At 37.2% G+C, this 21,988-nt stretch overlaps 2 protein-coding genes across 2 annotated transcripts; both read left to right on the forward strand.

The window, feature by feature from the left end:
- Positions 1–1,703: 1,703 nt before the first annotated feature.
- Positions 1,704–21,595, forward strand: hoxd3a (homeobox D3a). The gene is made up of 4 exons (XM_083681443.1): positions 1,704–1,791; positions 17,121–17,183; positions 19,137–19,674; positions 19,985–21,595. Exons 3-4 carry the CDS (start codon positions 19,233–19,235, stop codon positions 20,731–20,733), a joined length of 1,191 nt encoding a protein of 396 aa, XP_083537569.1. The 5' UTR covers positions 1,704–1,791; positions 17,121–17,183; positions 19,137–19,232; the 3' UTR covers positions 20,734–21,595.
- Positions 8,232–11,219, forward strand: hoxd4a (homeobox D4a). Its single transcript, XM_083681444.1, has 2 exons — positions 8,232–8,655; positions 9,087–11,219. Exons 1-2 carry the CDS (start codon positions 8,247–8,249, stop codon positions 9,386–9,388), a joined length of 711 nt encoding a protein of 236 aa, XP_083537570.1. The 5' UTR covers positions 8,232–8,246; the 3' UTR covers positions 9,389–11,219.
- Positions 21,596–21,988: the final 393 nt, after the last annotated feature.

Consider the following 21,988-nt stretch of genomic DNA (forward strand, 5'->3'; position numbering starts at 1 on the left):
ATGAGGACCAAACTCCTGGCCATCATGGACAAACCCTCCCATCCCCTATATGACACTGTGGCAGAGCAGAGAAGCTCCTTTAGCAACAGATTACTACAACCACGTTGCACTATAGGAGATCTTTTCTGCCTGCCGCAATAAAAGACTGTACAATTCCTCCTCCGGCTGGCTCGATCGAGGTGATCAGAGTCAGGCTGGGGGATGTTAAATCATACTGGACTGTTCTTATTGTATATAATGTTTCAGATGTCTGTTTTATTCTATTATTCTATTGTCACTTTATTTTGTTGTTGTTAGTGATGTGAGCTGCTGTAACGCCTTAATTTCCCCTCGGGGATCAATAAAGTATCTATCTATCTATCTATCTATCTATCTATCTATCTATCTATCTATCTATCTATCTATCTATCTATCTATCTATCTAATCGGACCTCTGAGTGGAAAGCATTTTAGATTTTTATTTTAATATGTTTATTAGGCTACAGCAAAGCTACATATATGACAACACTCTGGCTTATATTATGTATAACATTCTAGTTTCACAATAAAGACAGGCGGGCAATGATTCGCGATTGGCCAAAATGCTACGTTAAATGATATGAGGTCGACACACACACACACACACACACACACACACACGTTCTTTTCTTTTCAAGTAGCCTATGGGTATTTTGGTACCAATATTATTATTATTTGGACCTGATCCTTAACCTCATAGATAACATTACATGTGTTTGTTTTTTTGTTGGGAACCTTTGTTTGTTTTTTGTTATGAATATCTGTTTCTTAACATATCGAACATAGGCTACATAACATTAACAAGTCACATTTTGACCAACGCAAGACGTTTTCAGTCGTGCTAAATGTAAGCAGAAATGTGACGAATGAAAACTTGACTCAGCTTTCTGCAGATAATTGCAGTGCTCTTGTCCTGTGTTTATCCTATATACCGTTTTCCCTCTTGAAAAAACTATTGTGGCCTACTCGACATTTGTTGTTTTCTATTTTATATGCTATTATATTATATCTGACTTCACAAGCACATGCTTTATTTGTATATTAGCTATAAATGTGATTTACTTAACACATTATGGATATCATCTGATGCTGAAATTCATCAACAGCAGCAAGGCCATGCAATTACAATTGCTGTTAAAGTATTCTGTATCAGCACACCCATTTTCTCTATCGAAATTGTAAAACCATGTTCAAAACGAGGCAACTTTTTTTATTTGCTAAAGGCTAGTGTGCGAAATTCGAATGCTTGATAGAGGGGAATCATTGTCCGTTCTCTTTCCAACGATTTTTATTGCATAGCTTTCAAGAGAAGAATTGGAAATGGCCTCTGCTATTATGCGCAAAACCAGGAGGAATAGCTGCAGTCGAAATTCCTTTTTGTGAGAGGACAATTTACAACTTGGTAATAGACCTTTTTATGTGCCTCTATCGCCTGTCATTGGATGCCACTGGTCATGTGCAAAAGGCAAACGTCTTCATGGCCCTTTTCCTGATTTCCCAGGCGATTTTTTCTCTGCATTCGGCTTCTCTTGCGTCCCAAACAAAACGCTCTGTCTGCTCTCTCAAACATATTTTGTATTGGTTGAAAGTGTAAGTAGCACAGGGCTTCGATAACGATAGGCTATTCATATTTACTTAAAGTAGAGTAGAGCCCTGTGCATACCTGACTACATATCGAAAGGAGAGACTCCTCTGCATTAGGCTACTCTATTAGTATGTATTATTTACGCAGAGTCAACACAAAAAGAGAAATGGATTACCTATCAATGTCAGGTAAGAATTTTTATATGATTATAAGTCTGCTTGAATTATTTGCAAACTGATTCTATCTACTTCCTGTGTCGTTGAACTGGGGTAAGTCAGCAATAGACTAATAGTGACGACATGGTGACTGAATCTAGCCTACTGTAGCTAAAATAGACATGTTTAAGATTACTCATTCTGCCAGTAGGCCTTTAATTAAGACTTCAAAGCTATTCAATTTAGACGATTTCATATTGCCATCTGTACCAATCAAATAACGATGTTTCTATAAGAAATTCGATTGTTTTGTTCTATCTGTGACAAGTGTTAACCATGTTATTTTTGACACATTGTTAAATGCAATAATAACCTTAATCGCAATATTTGGGCTACTCACTTTGAAGTGCATGCAGGGTTTTTCCATTAAAGGTGGTAATGTTTGCGCAACATTTGCGCATGTTATGTATGCAGGTTACGAATGTAGCCTGTGTGTATGTTGTGTAGGCCTCTATCTTTATCATTGTTTCTTCATAATTGATAGTATGGTGTCACTGAGGTGATCCCTATCAGAGTTTTGAGGAGCCTATTCAGCTGGCTATCAGGAGATTTTGTAAAGTTTAGATTTATGAAATGAAGTGGAGGCTATTCATTTTATTATTCATCTTCTTGTGAATTCGTTTCATCATCGTTTTGACTTTGTATGGCGGAATTTCACTTTTCGTTCTGTTAGGGTAACTTGAGAATAAAGCAGCTGTGGGTAAAATATGAAAATGTATGAACAGTCATAATAATTGTGTGTATATCTTAAACGAGTTGAACAAAACAAGATGGCAGTTTACAGTCCTCATTGGATGGATGATCAACAATAAATTAATAGCCTACCTATATCGAAATAAGCGCCAGTGAGAAAATGTTAACATTGAAATTCTTAAATGCAATGGTTGTGTATTCTTGTGAGAGCAGCAGTTTTCCTAGCTGTTTTCAGCTGCCTAGAGATGAGGGCAACAGAACAAAGACAGTATTTCACAGTTGCCTGACAGGCAGCTGCGAAAGTATTTACAGCTTTACTGCAATGCGGCAAAAGAGAGAAAGCCTCGAACGAGGGCTCTGAGAGAGGGCCTCGGGATGAGAAGGAGTAGAACCTAAGCATTTAAATAGGACACACGATTATATTCTGTAATCTGCTCTTGAATTTGAAATTACCTAATCGAATATGGATAAAGTGGTCCTTAATTCAGTCCTTCGATATTAAAATATAAGACCCAGGTCAAATTGAGTATAATCAATATACTAGGTCTAGTGATATAAACAGCATAACCATCTATGTTTAAGACGTATGACTAAGTCCTATATGATACATATGATTAATTACAAACAGACCAACAGAACAGTTTTCTCTGACTGATTATTAGGGCTAAGTCGGAATCTGTAACGAATGGTGCACAATGAACGTAATTCAGTATTGCAAAATCATTTAAATACTTAGCTTCATATGCTATTACATCCATTTTAGCAGTCTGAACTAGATTCCTCCCTGTATCCAATACAGAGGCACAACTATAATGTGCATATGTATGTAGGCCAATATGAATACTTACATGAAATCATGATATAGCAGTGGTTGCTAAAATTCTGGAGCAACAAGTTGGCCTTGCGCCAAATGGCCCAAAAATAACCCTGAACGTCACGAAAAATGAAGTGTTCTTATATTCCAGCAGAAGGCGCTGTTGCCCAAGAGTCAATGATCCCACATTTCGTATTCCACATTCCGTTTACCTTGTAGGTCACAGAACTGTAATATGATTGGTTGTTGCACAATGTGACCAAAGGTTGCATTTTTCTGGAGAAGGCAGAATGGGAGGTGATTTATTCATTGAATTATCAATCAATTTATTTGTAAATTTTCGTAGGGCTAACTGAACACCTTTCCATTTCTTTTAAAATACAATTAAGTGTCCACTTGTTGACTAACCATATCTACATTTGTTTTGTTGTGTCCAGACGTACATAGCTGTCACGTTTATCCAAACAAAAAACATTCTGTAACACAACTGCATTTTGTAATAGTGAACACTATGGCATGTCTTGTTGAACTATGGAGTATATGCCCAAGATAAGAGTTGGAGGTTATTCATGTGCATAGGCATTCTGTACTATACATTTATTACATATGATTGCCATAACATGCCCTACTATTATGTCTGGGATGTATCGGCGAATTAATGATGTAGACAACTAACATTGCTGCAGGATGTGGGTGTCAGAGGCTCTGCCTCTAACAGGGATGTTTTATTGTTGTATTTCCTCAATCAAACACTGAGAAACAGTCGTGTGCACATTAGGGATCATGCATTGATGGCGTTATTAAAAGGGGTATATAGCCAAAATGCCACAGAGAGAAAACAAATTAAACAAATAGTTTGTTAGACTTTTAAATTATGTTATAGCATGCTAAAACATTGTTTCATTTTTTTTGTTTACAAAGTCAATATTTCATTCCACCAATAGGCCTAATGCCAATCTGATAGCGAACATAAACGAACATCGCTTCAATTTGATTATGCTATTTTTTAGACTAGTGCATAAACGTATCACATGGCAGTCGCTTTTATTTTATAGTGACATCAGTGTAATCGGCTTTATTGAATAAGTGCAACTTTGAGGGTTATTTATTGTACCAGTGCGGTGTCATGAATGGCTGTGGGGGAACACGTGATGCCATTAAACTTTGTTTTATGGCCTGGGAGTTGACAAGCCAAAATATAATTCTCATTGTGTATTAGTAAGACCGTCCAGATGGTTTGGAATCGAGCTTTGAATAGGTATAGAGAACCTCTGATTTTGTCTAAACATGGATACGTTTGCTCGACGGTATCCGATACATTGCGGTGGTCTTTACGGTAAGTTGTTTTATCATTTACCAGTGGCATGCGCGTGCTGATGTCATCAGGTATATAGTCTGCCTCATGCCTAGTTGTGTACATGCTTCGAAATACATGAGTATTAACACCATGATAAATAGTTTATGTTGATATATTTTGCAGTGGTAAATATGTACAGGGGGACGTGGAGGAATCATTTGAATAAGTCAGAGTACTTAGCACATACCGTTTATTTTGGTGCCAAAAGCCTAATCGTTCAACAGAAACCACAGCGTACAGCCTACTGAAGCATAGCTTGTGTGGTCTATACTCATATAGTTATATCTTATTGGATGATTTGTTGTGAACAAATTACAATTTCCATTTGGCTTATACACAGACTTACATTTGAAATATAATAGGCATTTTGAGTTTACCATTATGGGCAGGCCTGTTCAGACTTGGGAGGGGAAATATCAACCTGTTGTCACTGCAGACTTAATAGCATAGAGCATACTTTCATTAAAGGACGTTATTGTCGGCGTTGTGATAATATAGGTCTATTCATTTATTAACTTTAAATTCTCATCATCTGGTCTTTTGAGCCGCAACTCACCAAACATTATGGACGTAGTCATGCTCTATCGCGCCCCCTAGGATAGAATATTTCTTCTTACATCTGGCAGCATATCATTAAGTTGACCCAATATCACGATTTGCTTGAGTGATATATATTATAAATTGTGATATGGATTGTTTAGTTTATCATTTACGTGAGGTTTTAAGAAAATCCACGATTTCTGTTTTGCTTGGCCAATATAAAATATATATTTTTCTATGAAGTAGCCTGATTTTAATTAATTTAAAGTATATTCTCGCTCGATCTTTCTTTTCTGCATCTTCTTGGCCATTTTCATCAGTCCAGCTCAATGCATTGATTTAAGGCCTACAGTGAATTTAATCAATGCGATACAATATTTCATATTACATAGTATATTTAAAGTAGCCTACAATAGGCTTATACTTCTTGAGATTGTAATTGTATTTTGATTATGAGAATTCCATTGTTCTTAAGAGTTGTTGTCCATATAGGTTATAAATTCAGGTTCTGATAAAAAGTTTTACTGTAGCATATCTACAGATTATGTCAGTGCTGATTTGACACACATATTCACACATATTCTTCAATTATCCTATGATTCAATGATCTGCTTGCAATCAGCACATTTAGTTTCATACAATTAATTCAAAGATGTGAAAATGCTTAACAAATTAGAAAACATAGCAAGTTCAATTTTGTTTTAAGCGAAGTGCTGACTATATCATTCTTTTCTATCAGTTCCTTGGTATCCTATCTCGGCTTTGACCCGTTTGAACAAGTCGCAGGGCAAGGTGAAATAAAGGTCACGCTGTCTAACAAATATTAAAATGTGGTGGCACTTGAGAACGAATTTTGTAGTGTTTTATCCTTCTTTCAATATTCACAAATATTATATTTGCCCTTGAGATCAAAATATAAAAAATGCAAAAAATGTTTTGACTCTACTGTTTTGACTTGTGTGATAAAATGTCCCGATATTATTTTCTGATATTGCATTAATTTGTCCTTAAAAACAGACAATGTTTAGCCTTCAGGCCTATGTTAGGCTACTCGTTATACCAGACCTATTCAGTGAATAAAAATGTCAGTTACTGTAAACTATATGGCACTAATGCTGTTTTGACACAAATCAAGTTTTATAAAACGAAATCTTTAGTTTTATTTAACCAAATTCCAGTAAGAGATAAAACAGGCTATATAAGGTTTCCTCAGTAGCCTAACCATGACCTCAATACGCAAGACCAGCGGTGGTGGTTAGCTGTGGGTCATGTGGGATTCAGCTGTCGAAAAAATACAAATAATTGAACTTTTTGATATGTTTGTAAATGATTTAGTTTGACCTCGTGGCCTTTAGCCTTTTGCCTTATACGTCCACTCGATATTCAAGCTTTGGACAGTCGCTGACTGGTCGCACTGGTTACTTTTCATTATACGGAATCTTTCTAACGTGAGTAGCGTAATTTTAATTTCAGATTACCTGTGTTATTTGCTGCGCCTAACTCTAACCCTACCCCCCCCCCCCCCCTCCCCGTCAAAAGTCCATGATCTTTTTTTATAAGAGTGAATGCATTTCCGGTCTGTGAACTTGGAATAGAATACACTGGAATAGAAAAGCTTAATTTCATAATGCCTGAGTCTGTATCCTAATGCATGATTATGATGTGGCCAAGGCATGCAACCTTATTTTGAATCTTCGTGTTTATAGTTGTTTATTGTGATGATAATGTGTTGTAGGTGATGCTTTTTTGTGAGATTGAATTGATGATTGGACTCTGGTTGTATTTAAATAAATGACGGGACCCTTATTCCGTCGTCTATATATACCCTGTAGAACCGAATTTGTGTGATAAAATCACAGTCACAGATTCGATTCTAGGGGAGTATATGGTCGATGCAAAAACTTCGGTTTGGTGACCTTCTTTGACTTGTATCAATCTTGTGATACATGAATTACACTTCATTGAGTGCACCTCGCGTGATGCCATATTTTGAGTTTTAGGGTGACTACAAATAATATTTGATATATTGTCTTGTCAGTATGTAGGCACTGTAACCTCAAGTAATGTCACATTCCAAAACAATGGCACTTGTAATCTTATCTAATGATTTATATTGCTACAAAGTAACACATCATCAGAAAAGGCTTCATACTGTATTACCTTATAGCACCTAAAGGAAAGTTACTTTTTGCCTTGTCAGTGGGGACAGTCAAACTTTGTCGTTTTGATATCACTTGACATGAGATAAAGTATCTTTCCATAATCAAACGCATTTGTAGACCTAGAAATTGAATCATGGCATCAACATATTGCATTTTGCGATGTACATTTTCATTCGTTTTAACATTTCAATCACTAGATTATTGATTTTTTGGCGTTGGTTGCTAGACAAGAGACTCCTTGGATACTTTTGTAAGGGATAAAGGGATGAAATGATGAGATTCTTGTAACTTTTGGATGACCCCTTCTTGACAAAGACTGTCCCCATCAATTGTCCCCAGGCTTTATTCCAGTCTTTTTGTGCCAGGAGACGTTTTGTATCTTTTGTTTGTTTATCTGTCAAACACCATGGCTTTAGTTTGTAGAACATTAAACATATTAACCATATTTTTTGCACAAAACTATCAAAATGACCACATAGCTATGTAAAAACTGTATTTGTGGAATTCAGATGGTTTCTTATTGATTGTAGGATCACAATTAATAAAACGTCATTTACATTGAAGGCTATTTGAAACATAGACGCAAAATTACTCTTTGTCAATGGAGGACTACATGACTAATCTTGTATTGCAGTTGTGTGATGTTTACTTTTATTCGACATAATTGAGGTGTTTTATGAAGTTAGTGGAAATTGCTGCTAGGTGTGTATTTACCCGATAATGGACTAGCTTTACCTCGATTGGCCAATCTGGTCACATGGTTCCCTAACTTTATTCAGTTGACAGCAAGTAGGAGGGCTTTATGGAGGCAGGAAAAAAAGACAACTGGAGAAAAATTAGTATTTTCTACCTTCAGAAATTAATGGCCATGAGTTCGTTTATGGTGAACTCTAAGTATGTGGACCCCAAATTTCCTCCTTGTGAGGAATATTCGCAAAATAGTTATATACCTGACCAGGGCTCGGAATACTATGGTCCATCGCAGGACACAGATTTCCAGCATCCAGGGATCTATCCACGGTCAAACTACACCGAGCAGCCCTTCAATTGTAACTCTGTGCAGGGCTCTACAGTGCAGTCGCGGGGTCATGTGCAGGAGCGAGCCAACCAACCTAGCCCTTTCACCGCCCAGACCGAGCAATGTCCCCCGGTTCAAACGACTGGCCCCCGGACTTGTGGACAACAACAAAACACAAAGAACCAAAACGGGATACAAGCCAAGCAGCCTGCAGTAGTTTACCCCTGGATGAAGAAAGTACACATTACTACGGGTAAGATTCACTTTCTCCCTTACACGTCTCTTTGGGACCAGCTCAGGTCTAGTATTTTAGCCACTCCAAAATCAATGCGTGAAATATTTATGGATGTCTTTGAAGGAGCCGTCAATTACACTAGCCATAAATGTTTATTGCTCAGGAAATAGGCCGCTAGCTATAGCTGACCATCTCAGGGCTATTCAAAAGTCCACTTGTCCCATGACTGTTGCTTTTAATGTTTTTGTTTATTTTGTGTAGACGAAGTTCGATCTAAATTGAGTTCACATTTTACCAAAATGCATGAAAGGTTGGTCTTCAATTCATTCATTCGATTACAGCATCAATTGTTTGTTTTGTTTTTATCTAGAAGTTTTGGCGTCCCGTCTAAGGTGATGGTGTTTTGTTTACTGCTTCATTTGGTCACTCTCGTGTTTTGTCTCTCACAGTGAACCCGGATTATACAGGACCTGAAATCAAACGGTCACGGACAGCATATACAAGACAGCAGGTTTTGGAACTAGAAAAAGAATTTCATTTTAACAGGTATCTGACCAGGCGGCGTCGCATAGAGATTGCCCACACACTCTGTCTTTCTGAGCGTCAGATCAAAATCTGGTTTCAAAACAGAAGAATGAAATGGAAAAAAGACCACAAACTGCCGAACACAAAAGGAAGATCTGCATCGGCCTCCAACCAACATCTACAGAGTATTCAAAAGGATGACCAGACTAATATCACAACTTTATGAATACAATGGGAACATGTGGCTCCTCACCAGTGAACTGTACATACCAAACAGATCTGTATTTGACTTTGCATGGTGTCAAAACATGATATTTTGGTCATTGTCATTTAACACGAACCAGTCACACATGACAGTACACATTCAGAAGAAGCCTCAAAGTGTTGACTCTTTTCATTGAGTCAAAATCCACCATTGTGACATACGTACTCAGAAGAAATGAATGCATCATGCTGCTACAAAGAGGTACAGTTGATCGAACGAAAACTTTCCGTTTTGGACTTCTGCTTATTAAAGGCGTTTTATCCTCCGTTGATTCTATATGCAGTCTACAGTATTGTAGTCAGTCTCATGCTCCTCTCAGGTGCACCCACGCAGCTAGAACACGGCCTGAAAACTCATTGTCATTATTTAATTGTCATGATTAAATCGAACTTTAAAACCAACTCCATTTGATGCACACGATTGCTAAAAATGAAATGAGGTCTTGCACACACAATCCGTGCAATTACCGTTACATTATATCGTAACAGCTAGTGACAACATTTGATACTTTTGTAAGTTGTAAAGAAACATTTAGTTTTGGGTGCTAACTGGTGGAATTTTCTTTTAACTCATCATTTTTGTAAAATAGAACTTTGAAAAAGGCGTTCAATTCTATTTAGAAGCAAGACATTCCTGTGTGCAGACCCTTCTCAGTGCTCTTGTTCGGTTATAAATCTCTCTTGACAACTTTGTAAACAGTGTACATTTAAAGAGGCTCTCCCATATGGCATCTGAAACTCTTACAAGAAAGTTCCCTTGTTCCTGGCATCGAATTGATATTTGTTAATTATGCTTCACTATTAGTCCTTGGAATATATATCTAATCAGATGTAAAATTATCTGGTCAAAGATATGTTGAGGGATACAAATTATTTGTTTTTCCCCAATTCCTACTATAGCCTACTCAACGTGTAATATAGTGTTTACATTTCATTATGATTATTTATTTGATTAAATATTTGTACATTTTCTTAAGCCCACAGCAGTTTTAGACATGTTTAAAGAACATGTTTCAGACTAAATAAGTTGTAAAACTATTGTGGATTATTAGCATGGTCTCACTTTTTCTTATGCAAGTTAAAATAGTTTAGTCAATGCGCTGGTGTTAAAATCTAACCATATAGGCACTCATTTACACCCATCTAACCGGCATTCATGTCATGTTTCAAGATAGATATTCTTGTATTATTCCCATCATTGTCCTCGTGACAAAAAGCGAGGAGCTCACGCATTGCGAAGATGTCTTCTCTCTTGAAGTCTTCACGATGAGAAGTTGAAAAGGTATTCTAACTGAACTTCGACAAAGCTCCAGAGGCAGGTTCATCCAGAGGACACTGGTTCTATCGCCTTAGACACATTTCAGCCGCGAGGACTGACCTCTAAACCCCTTGACCCGCCGGACCTACAGCCTTTTCTCTCACAGGCGCTTTTCACATTGAGTTTCATCTGAGGACCTTTTCCACTATAGTATTGAGTTGCTATAGAATATTGAACGCTTGTATACCTTGTTTACCCTTATGTAATTTTCTAAAGCCAATATTTATTCGACCAGATGCACCTCAAATGGTACTGATCATGTCTCATCATGTCAATATGCAATCTGATTTTATTTTTGTACCCGCTTTTTATCCTGTACTGTTGTGCATACGTGCCATTCAAAAGTTTATTGGGAAAATAAAGATTTCTTGACATGCATTATATGGTGGCAAATACTTATCTTGTCGTAAGACATTTCTTTCAAACAGGAGATCCATTTTGAAGAATATAGGACAACAAAGGTTTTGTGACCACAGTGAGAACACACACAGAGCCTGTCCAATTGGGCTCTTCTGTTAGCTATGCCTTATAAAGATATGTTGGTAAGCTATATCTTAAAAACTTGGTCTCAGTAATAATTGAAATTGTCATTCTGTAAGATTAGGAATCATTTCATGAAATGACAAAAGGCTACATTAGATACACCAGCGTAACTCGAATCCAATATCCTTGCTGATGAATGCAAAGTTACGTATGGAGCTGTAGGATTGGGCCTATTGGTTAGATTCAGCTACATTCACATTGACAGATATTTTCAATTTTATTGTGCTTTTTATGAAACTGATGCCATTGTTGTTGACTTACTTCTAGTAATAGGCTATACGTTGAAATCCATTTTGCTAGCAGCAACTAAATCATATGCCTCTTCAATAGATTTGTCAGATTCATACCACACAGATTTATATGAGAGTGGTTTGAATCAACTGTCATCAAAACAGAAATCAGTGGAATCATGCTTGTATTAAAACGTGTTTAATCTCTTTACGTGTCTTTGTCCCCCCCCCTCTCTCATTGTGTGTGTATAGTGTAGGTGTGTGTGTGTGTGTATGAGAGAAAGAGAGAGAGAGAGAGAGAGAGAGAGAGAGCGTGAACGAGATAAATATGAGTGCGTGTGTGTGTGTGTGTGTGTGTGTGTGTGTGTGTGTGTGTGTGTGTGTGTGTGTGTGTGTGTGTGTGTGTGTGTGTGTGTGCGGAATCTATAATATAGTATCTGTGTCCGGCTTCAGCTGGGAAATCCTATAGCGCACTGTCACTCTCAGGCCGTAACACTAAAGCGTTTTCATCTTCAGTTTGCAAATGCATATATTCCATTGTATATGCAACCCATACTGCCCATATGAAATGATTTGCAGCAAATGCACTCTTACATAGAGACCTTATGTTGCCTTATGTTATTGTAATAATAAACACAAAGTCAACCAAGACACCATCACCTTTTGTTATGTCTGTGGATTTTCATCACACTTACTGTTGAATTTGTTTTTTTAATTTCAGAATGAGGTGCATCTGGAAGAACCTTTCAATGTTTATTATTTCCACAGTATGATGGTTAACATGTAATTAATTATTATAGTATTGTCTCCATATACTGACAAAATCATGGAAATCATCATGAAATTCCTTTTATGTAACATAAGGCAATCATAAGTCAGACTTGCCCTACAATGTGCAGTGTGCATTGACCTACATGTCTGAAAGCAATAAATGAGAGCCATAGGCAGTGCCATTTTCAATGACACTGCACCGAATGTAGGAATACACCACCGCCGCGCTCACAATGGCTTTCAAACGGCCATATTTGATTTCCAGCTGTTCGCAGAAACCGTTTTTTGCCAAGCGAGACAGCCCCTTAAGATGTATTAAACTGTGCTGTCTGCATTCGAAGATATAATTCGGAGACTATACCGCTCCTCTCTCTATTTCTTACCACGTGATTGTCTAAATAATTAATGCAGCACGTCCCCTAGAAACACGGCGTCGTCATTAATCGCGAGGACTCTATCAGACTTGAAAACTGAAGAGATCCCAAGAAAATAATATCCAAACGGTCCGATACTCAACGCAACTGTAGCCAGCACTTTAGCACAGCATCTGAACCAATGGAAGCTTGGTAGGTAAATATTTTAGCTTCTTTTTTTGAGTAAGATGGTAAATGACCATATCTGTCAGATATTTGATGAATAGCGCCCTTTGATGAGTGCGCCTTAGACAGACTGAAGTTGTAATGGTCTCTTCAATGCTGTGCTTTATATGAAGAAATATACCATGTAAGCAGTGCCTATTCTGGAGAGGCAATGTTTGAGATCACTAACAACACAACTATCATCACTGTGATGTTTCATATCAAGTGAGAACAAATCGAAAGATTTACAGCCACCTTTACTATTTTACATGGTTGTATTTGTGAAAATGTGGTCACAGAATGAATGTAGTTCTGTTGTCCAGTTATAGCTCGTTCTTGGGGGGCTTCTTGCAAGGGCCTCTGTGATTTATAATACTCGTATAGACTGCGATTTAACCATTAGTTTACAGACACCAAAATGCTTGTAGTAATATGTGACCAGAGCTGAGTTGATAAATAAAAAACAAGGAATTTCAAAGTGGTAATATATGTTATAATATACAATCAAATTCAATGTTACTATAGTCATTGGATAACAACGTACCTGCGTTATGGCATGCACACAAATCGGAAACAGTGACGCCTCATTTCTACCATTTGTTTTTATTGTTAATGGGGCATAATTCTAAATTTATTTCTGAGAGTAGTGGAAGTTGTGTTTGAGCGAGTTGACAGTTATCTGCCTCGTTGTAAATCATTCTCAGTAATTCCTGAAAGGGTGCGAGGCTGTTGGGGGGCCGGGCGAGGACTGTAAATCTTTCACTTTTATTACCCCATGAACATATGCTGCGACGCTAGTCCTGCATCCTTTCCTCAGTACATATTACCTCTCGGCCAGCTTCCCCACCTTCTTATATGGCTGTAAATCTCCATCTTCCAATTGATTTTTGAGCTCGCAAATTGTACCTAAAAGTATGTTTCTATTTACATCGAAAACAGTGGTTAAAAGGAAAACATTGCTTTCGTTCCTTGTGTTGATACTCTCAAAAGTGCCGTGCGGGTGAACACCGTAAGAAGATGGCCACAACAGACAAAAGGGGCTTAGAAAAAGGTTTATTTACATCAAATTCCAGAGACATCTTCGTCCATGGTTTTCAAGTTCTAAAAATGCATATCTCACACCAATTATAATAACCTAGTATTACGCTTTAGAGAGAAAATAGAGCCAAACAATATGGAGATGGGTTCCCATATAAACCGTGAATCCAAAGGCAACGAAAATGCACAATATTGTATCATAGATTATTTTTAAACCCTAATTTTCAAGAAATATATTCAGATATACATATCACCATATAGTTTATACTAAATGTTGTAATTTTAAGAATTCACAGATCTCTCAATGGTATTTTCTCTGAAATAATACACGTAATAAATAAATAAAGTAGTAAAACTGCAAAAAAGTGTTCCCACAAACATAAACAAATAACCTAGAACAAATTATATTTATACCCCTTAGATATTAGTAAATTAACGTTAGTACCATTACAATGACATGGCACAACTAAACCAATTGGTCAAATTCTATTTATCGCAACGGAATAGGGGAAAAAGAATGAAATATCGGGTAATGGAACATTTTCATCATAGACACAGGTCAGATAAGGAGATGTAAACGCTATCCCTTTTAAAAATGGATTTGTGAGGTAAGACTTGGTTGAAGAAGCAGCTTCAATCAGAACAATCTGGCATCTAGATCACGTGAACAAATATGCTTGTATTTTAAGGCAGTGCCTTTATTTGTCATCATAAAGGTTTCCGAAACACCCAAATCCTAATGTTAGCTCCAATTATGTGACTGTCTGAAATCCTGTACATATCAATGGGAGATTGATTGCCAGGGATTTTTTTTGGAATAAGGATACCTTCTTCGCTTTTTATTGGTAGCTGAATGTGAGTCTTTCCATTCTATCGGGAATACTGTCTGCATTGGTATATGGAAATGTCTGAAAAACCGCAAGATCAGGTTTAGGACAGTATTGTCTACAGACAAAGGGTGAAGGATATATTCTAGAGACTGCAGGGGAGAATTGAGACTGAGAAGCACCAGTATATGATAAATTGATTCACAGGTAAGCAATTGCATAGCAAAATGCAACCTTTAACCATGGGTTTACATAATGCGAGAGAATAAATATGATTTATTCCAGTCAAAGGAGGTGATCTTGCCGGTAACTATACGCATGTAGCCTTAGTCCTAAGGACCAGAGATACAATTTCAACATAAGTTCACAATTTTGAGCTTCTACTTTGAAAGGTTAGTTTGAACGGATGTATTTTGAAGATGTTTTTTCAGCTGATATTGCAATTTGATGAAAACTGACTAAAAGAAAAGGAAAAAGAGGCAGAGGAACTTTTCATTCTGACTCCAGATTGTTAGATCGTAAATCACATTAATTTGTTGTCTTATCGTCACAGTGATGTTAGACATGATTTATGTGGTTTCAACTATATGGCTTTGTTAACCTGCAATGTTACCATATTTTTTATGGATTCAATTGTTTGAATTTGGATTTAAGGAATATTTTTGCTATAGCTATGAGGACAAATGAAAATGTTTGATTTGAATGTAATAGTTAATAGTAAGGTACGCTATACATATGAAATCAAACACATTAAATTTTGCACTTTTGATATTCATGTTTATTCAATTTTGTGGGAACTATTGTATATATCTAACCTTAAATATATGTGTAGCCTATTGGAAATAAACATTAACTCACAATTAACAATATTATTCGGGCTGACTGTTTTTTTTATTTTATTTTTTACTTTGCAGGGCTATGATAAGTATGATAATGTAGCCTATAGTTTTTCAAGTAATTCTACATAATTTTGCTTCACTGATTTCTTACTAAAATGCGCTTGTATAGGCCTAATGGAAAAGCCTGAATATCCCCACAAATATAGGATGCAGTCAAAGATGCTCGAAACAATGATTTGAGAAACATGTTTAGGTTTTACGTCTTAGAGACAACATATTATAATAGTAACATGCTACTAACTGCTATTATGCAAGCTATGCAAGCTACATAGCCTACCGACCTGCGAAGTAAGCGATAAGATTCAAATTACTAATAGGACTACTAAAATATCCACTAATTCCTAAAACCTTTGCAGAAATTCAGCGTTAATGTTATCACATTCACAAACTTTGATAAATGAGTATGCAGAGCTTTTAACAAATGTTGAACAAGATATGGAATATATCCTACCATGCAGGGACGCGCAAGTGATGTTATTTTCCTCTACTATTTCTAAACGTTCGAGATGAAATGTTTGACGACAAAACGTTCGACCCAAAGCGCAGAGTGAGTACATAAAGATAACTATGAAGTAATAACAGATATCTATACACTTTAAAAACAACTCTCAGCATGACTATTCTTGTAGCAGTCCATTGTATGTACCAAACTTACCGTAACAATGCGTAGGCGAACAACATTGCTGTCTCAAAAGAGGGTCATGTCTCACAACAGAAACAACACTGTATGCTTTTAAACACACGTAAAAGACAACCTTAACGCTTTTAAGTGTTTTAATGTTGTCATTTAATCTAAACGTAACTACAGTGATTCAACGGGAAAAAAAATGTTTTTACCATTGCAGAGACATTATCCTCTATTCTCAAATATAGCCTATTCCATAACAGAACAGTAAAGAAGAACTTACATCAAGCACATACTAAATTGCTTATTTTTTAGGTATAACTCCTACATAAGTGGCCATGTGTCCCATCGTCAGGCAGTGTTTCAGCTTTAAAACACTGCTGAAAAGTTCTGTGGTTAGGATTTCACTGTGACTTAGTTGAACCCCTTCGTCTCGTTGTTCATTAATCTTTGAGTTATTGCCGAAAGAGCCAAAGGTCAGCCAAAAGGCTTATGACTGCTAAATATTTTGGCCAGCTCTTCTTTGTGTAGAATCGCTGGTGTAAGATTTGTTTCTATCATTATACAAACTGTTTCGTTTAAATGCAGGAAAATAAGGTGTTACACTTGGTGATTCCTGAGTAGTCCAGATTGTTTCTTCAAACGTGTTTAAAGAAACAATGATAAAAAATGATAAATGATGATAAAAAATAAATACGTGTATTTCTTTGTTAATTTCGTTGCCATGTTAGGTGCTGTTTATTATTCTCAGTGTGAAAAAAATATATAGGCTAGTCATATTATACAAATATTGATGCAACATGAAATCTCAAAAATGGTCATCCTATATAAAGCGTTTTGTGTAACGTACTGTTTTCTTTTTCAGGTCGAAGTGGACTTAATGGTAATCGCATAAAGTCAAACACAACACAGATTTGCAACAAATACGGTGAGTAGCATAACTTTATTTCAGGAACGGAGATGCAGGATGAGAAATGTCACACATAATACAATTCTTAGACCTATCTAGGCCTACGAACACGTCAAATATCTAACACTGATTAATTGTAGTTATTCATAGGTGCACCAAATAATATTCTTAGTAGGCTTTAGGTCCATGCAGTTGATAAACATTTTCTGTATTTGGCATGTGAATCACAGACTTTTAACTTAGTTCTGCAGACAGTGTTTACTTTGTAGTTAGGCCTACTGACCAGAGGCTCGCTTACAAAACACACTACCGTTTAAACATTGAAGAATGTTCGTCATGTTGACCTGCAAACATTTAGAGTAGGCCTAAGTCTCATTCAAGTTACAACAGAACATCATCTCTTTTCTTAAGCAGAACACGACATAGCATTAAGGAACAATTCCATACTCTATTTGGCTATGCAAGATCATTACAGCATTTAAGAACAAGCAGTAATTGTTTTAGAAATTGAAATTCACCGGTCATCACCTCCTTGTGAAATATGAATTCTGAAACAAGAGTATGTCCATCTTTGCGTTAATTCCGACGTTCTCCTTTATAAACAAAATTATCCCTCTTCTTTTTCTGTGGTTTGGACGATGTTTTTGAGAGAGCTTGTTTCATCAACGTAGAATGGTTTTTGAGGCTCGATTTATACAAACGGCCCCTCTATTGCTATAGGAGAACTTGCGGAGTATGGAATTCTTTTGCTTGCCTTCCTCCTACGCATAGAGTTTTACACTTCTGAGGGTGGCAAGTCTTGAACAGTGTTTTTCTTTTCATTCCTTTCTAAGGCGTTTACGACCATAACATTTGCAGTCATAAATTTTGCTGCGGTCCACAATGACAGGTGCATTGATATGCACCGCGCGGACACTCAAGCTGCCTCAGCTACTGTATTGGTTTGTCTCCATGCATGCATTGGCCATTCCATTGTGGTAGGCTACTCCAGGGCTGCAATTTGAAATGTACGTTGGGTAAAATGCCATTTGTGGTTTTGTATGTTGTTTGGGCTCTGCTATGCCACAATGTTGCAAACTGGCCTTCATATTCTGATTACAGACCATAAGGGTTTTGGTACCAGAACAAGAGCAAAGTTTTGCACCAACGCACGCAATGATTTTACGCACAGATTTATGAGATAATTAGCATAGGGAAACCCACCCATTTAGGACCAACCGAAGATTTGAGTGAGAACAAGGAGAGGAAATAACAGTCACAGAATAATATACAACTCTTATTCTAACGCATTTAAGATGGTTAATGAAATATCATGTAGCCTATAGTAATGTACATTTGAATGAAGTTACCTGAAATGACTGAATCTGAAAAATTCACAGCGGTGAAACATTCGCGACATTTAAGAGGTTTAAATAATGTGAACGTAAAACAAATAGCTGAAACAAAATATATTCTCAAGACATTTATTTATTTATTTATTTTATTTTTTTACATGTGATTTAAATTATATATTATATATTCATATTATGTTAAATTTCACATCGAGTAAGGGGGGGAGGGGGTTGTGATGAGATAGTGAAAGGGATATTGTGTGGGTCTCAAATGCTGATTCAGCTTAATTCACAATGATAATCTTTTGACACAAGTTAAACTTTAACTCTTTTGTGTCTTCAAAAGTGAAAAGAAGTGTATGGTCATTTGATTTAAGAGAATGAAGGCGGCAGTTAAATGCATTTTTGCTAGGCTATATAGACGTATTTATAACTTATAAGAAGTAATCTATAAAATAATAGTGAAATAGCGAGATATAATGCATCTAAAGAAAACCATTGTTCGGCTAATGCTTGGTGTTAATTACTAGAACGTTATTTCCAAACCAGATTTTGCCTTATATCATGATGCAGAATTCGTTAAGTGCCCATTTGATTCATATTACCCATACAATGTGCCTAAATACTCTTATCTTTTTAGGTCAAGCAATACAGAGGCAGTGGGAAACACCAATCACGTGATAGAACAATACCCATGCCATTGGATAGGGCTGCCTTCTTGGTTTGAATCCTCAAGATGCAGAAAGCTACTTACTACGATAATTCTGGACTGTTTGGAAGCTACTCTTACCCCAAATCCGACTCATACAGTTATGGCCCCAGTCATCAGCCGTACCCCTCTTCTAACATTGAAAATGATTATCAGGGTCCAGTTTGTCCAATACAAACCACAACTCTCCGACCACCAACCCATAAAGACAATGATATGAATGGCAACTGCCTGCGACCAAGTAGTAGCCAAGGTAACAGCCAACCAACGACTATTGTTGAACAGCAGCAAGCACCACCATTGTCAGCATCTTCGCCAAACTCCAGCAACACGTCATCTCAGAAGAAGAAGTCACCTTCAAACAATGGTTCTAATACTGCCACCCCAGTCATGACAAAGCAAATATTCCCGTGGATGAAGGAGTCTCGACAGAACTCAAAACAGAAATCCAACAGCTGCACACCTGCAGGTAGCCTACTGTGTGTGTGTGTGTGTGTGTGTGTGTGTGTGTGTGTGTGTGTGTGTGTCTGTGTGTGTGTGAGGGAGAGCGTGTGAAAGAGCGTGTGTGTTTTGTGTGTGTGTGCGTGCGTGAGCGTGTGTGTGTGAGCGCACGGGCGCAAGGGGAAGCATTGTATTCCGCATTATAAGTGGGCATTAAGTGTGCGTTGTGTTTTATATGAATGTCTCGTCAGATGTATACGTTTTTCAGCAGTTGAGTCTGTGAAAGCTATATGCGATGTATACATAATAATTTAATAATATTCACAATGTTTTCGCAGGTGAGGGCTGTGATGAAAAAAGTCCACCGGGACCAGCCTCTAAACGGGTCCGAACTGCCTACACTAGTGCACAACTTGTAGAACTTGAGAAGGAGTTCCATTTCAACCGGTACCTGTGTCGTCCCCGAAGAGTGGAGATGGCGAACTTATTGAATCTCACAGAGCGCCAAATAAAGATCTGGTTTCAAAATAGAAGGATGAAATACAAAAAGGATCAAAAATCTAAGGGGATAATGCACTCTCCCATCGGACACTCCCCGGACAGAAGCCCACCATTAAGTGGCCCAAATCACATTGGATATTCTGGTCAGCTCCCAAATGTAAACAGCCTCAGCTATGATGCGCCCTCGCCCCCGTCATTCGCTAAACCCCAGCAAAACATGTACGGCTTGGCTGCGTACACGGCACCATTAGGTGGCTGCATACCGCAACAGAAAAGGTACCCAGGCTCCGAATACGAACACCACAGCATGCAAGGCAATGGTGGCTTTGCCAACGCTAATTTGCAAGGCAGTCCAGTGTACGTTGGGGGAAATTTCGTTGATTCCATGCCAGCCTCGGGCCCCATGTTCAACCTCGGCCATCTTCCTCATCCCTCATCTGCCAGCGTGGACTACAGCTGTGCCGCTCAGATTCCAGGCAACCACCACCATGGACCCTGTGACCCCCATCCCACATATACAGACCTCACCTCCCACCATGCGTCTCAGGGAAGGATTCAGGAAGCGCCTAAACTAACGCATTTGTAATATGTGAGGATTCCATCTGTGTGCCCAAATTATGTTACGCTCTTTTATTACCTCACTAGTCTAAAGTAATTTATATGATTACACTCCAAGCGAGTCATGTGTATTATCCAGTATTATTATTGATATTACTATTAATGCTATTGTGTAATTATTTTATAAGAATAGCTGTTGTCCATTTTTCTTGACTGTTGAGGATGCGCAGGGGAGACCGTTTATCAATTGTTCGTTTTCTGAAGTGCAATGCGCAATATGGGGACTGAAAATGTCATAACATTACTTGAAGGTAAGTTCTGTAGATCTGACAGTAGACGCCCATCTTTATAGGGATGGATTTTATAGATAAAAAAAAAACTATCAAGCTTTCTGTTACACATTCTGTTCACATTTTCGACATTTGAGGCGTCTTATTTATTTTTCCAAGATTGTACTGCATTTATGTCCTTTACAATATTTATTATTTAACAATTTTTGTATCGCACATTATTTATAATTTACATTATATTAATATTTATATGGATAAATCTAGAATTTGAACATAGTTGGACAGACTCTGACATAATGCCCTTCAATAGGTAAACAGGTTTTGGTGAATGCTAGTTTTAAGATATGGTTTAAATGGCTGGTGGTATGTTGCTGTTGTAGGAACTAACTCCTAATTGTAAATCTGGAATGAATGGGGCATTTTACAGTATATGAACATAAGTTCATGATTAATCTTGTGTCAAAGTCTTTTTGAAAAACAACTACATCCTATCCTATCGAAATACTGAATATATTAGACTACACCAGCATGTCATTTCGTGTCATTCATTGCCAATTTTCATGTCACTATCATTGTTATTTCATTAGTTGGACTGTACATGCATACATTTATGAAACACTAATGATATGGAAATGTTATATTTTATTGTGTTTAACGTTTTGTAAATAAAGTGCTTACATTTATGAAATGGGTTAAATGCACAGTTATTTTCCAAATAAGTCAAACACATAGAAACTTGTGAAAACTGTTCAAATATATTTTTTTTTCAACTGCTGTTTAGGATTTAATGAAATTGCCTCGTCGCCATTTTGAAGTAGTCTAACAGTAGTCTAGGCTAAATCGAGGGCTCTGAAAGTAAACAAAGGATCTCTTTTAATTCGTTTGCCCATCAGCAAAAGTAGCTACATCAGAAGCACATTGTAAATGATCACATTCTAGGAATTGCTTGGAGCTGGCATATTTGAGGAGAATATGCATTTGAGCCACTGGAGA

Source organism: Argentina silus (assembly GCF_951799395.1).
Source record: "Argentina silus genome assembly, chromosome: 12".
Classification (NCBI taxonomy): Eukaryota; Metazoa; Chordata; class Actinopteri; order Argentiniformes; family Argentinidae; genus Argentina; species Argentina silus.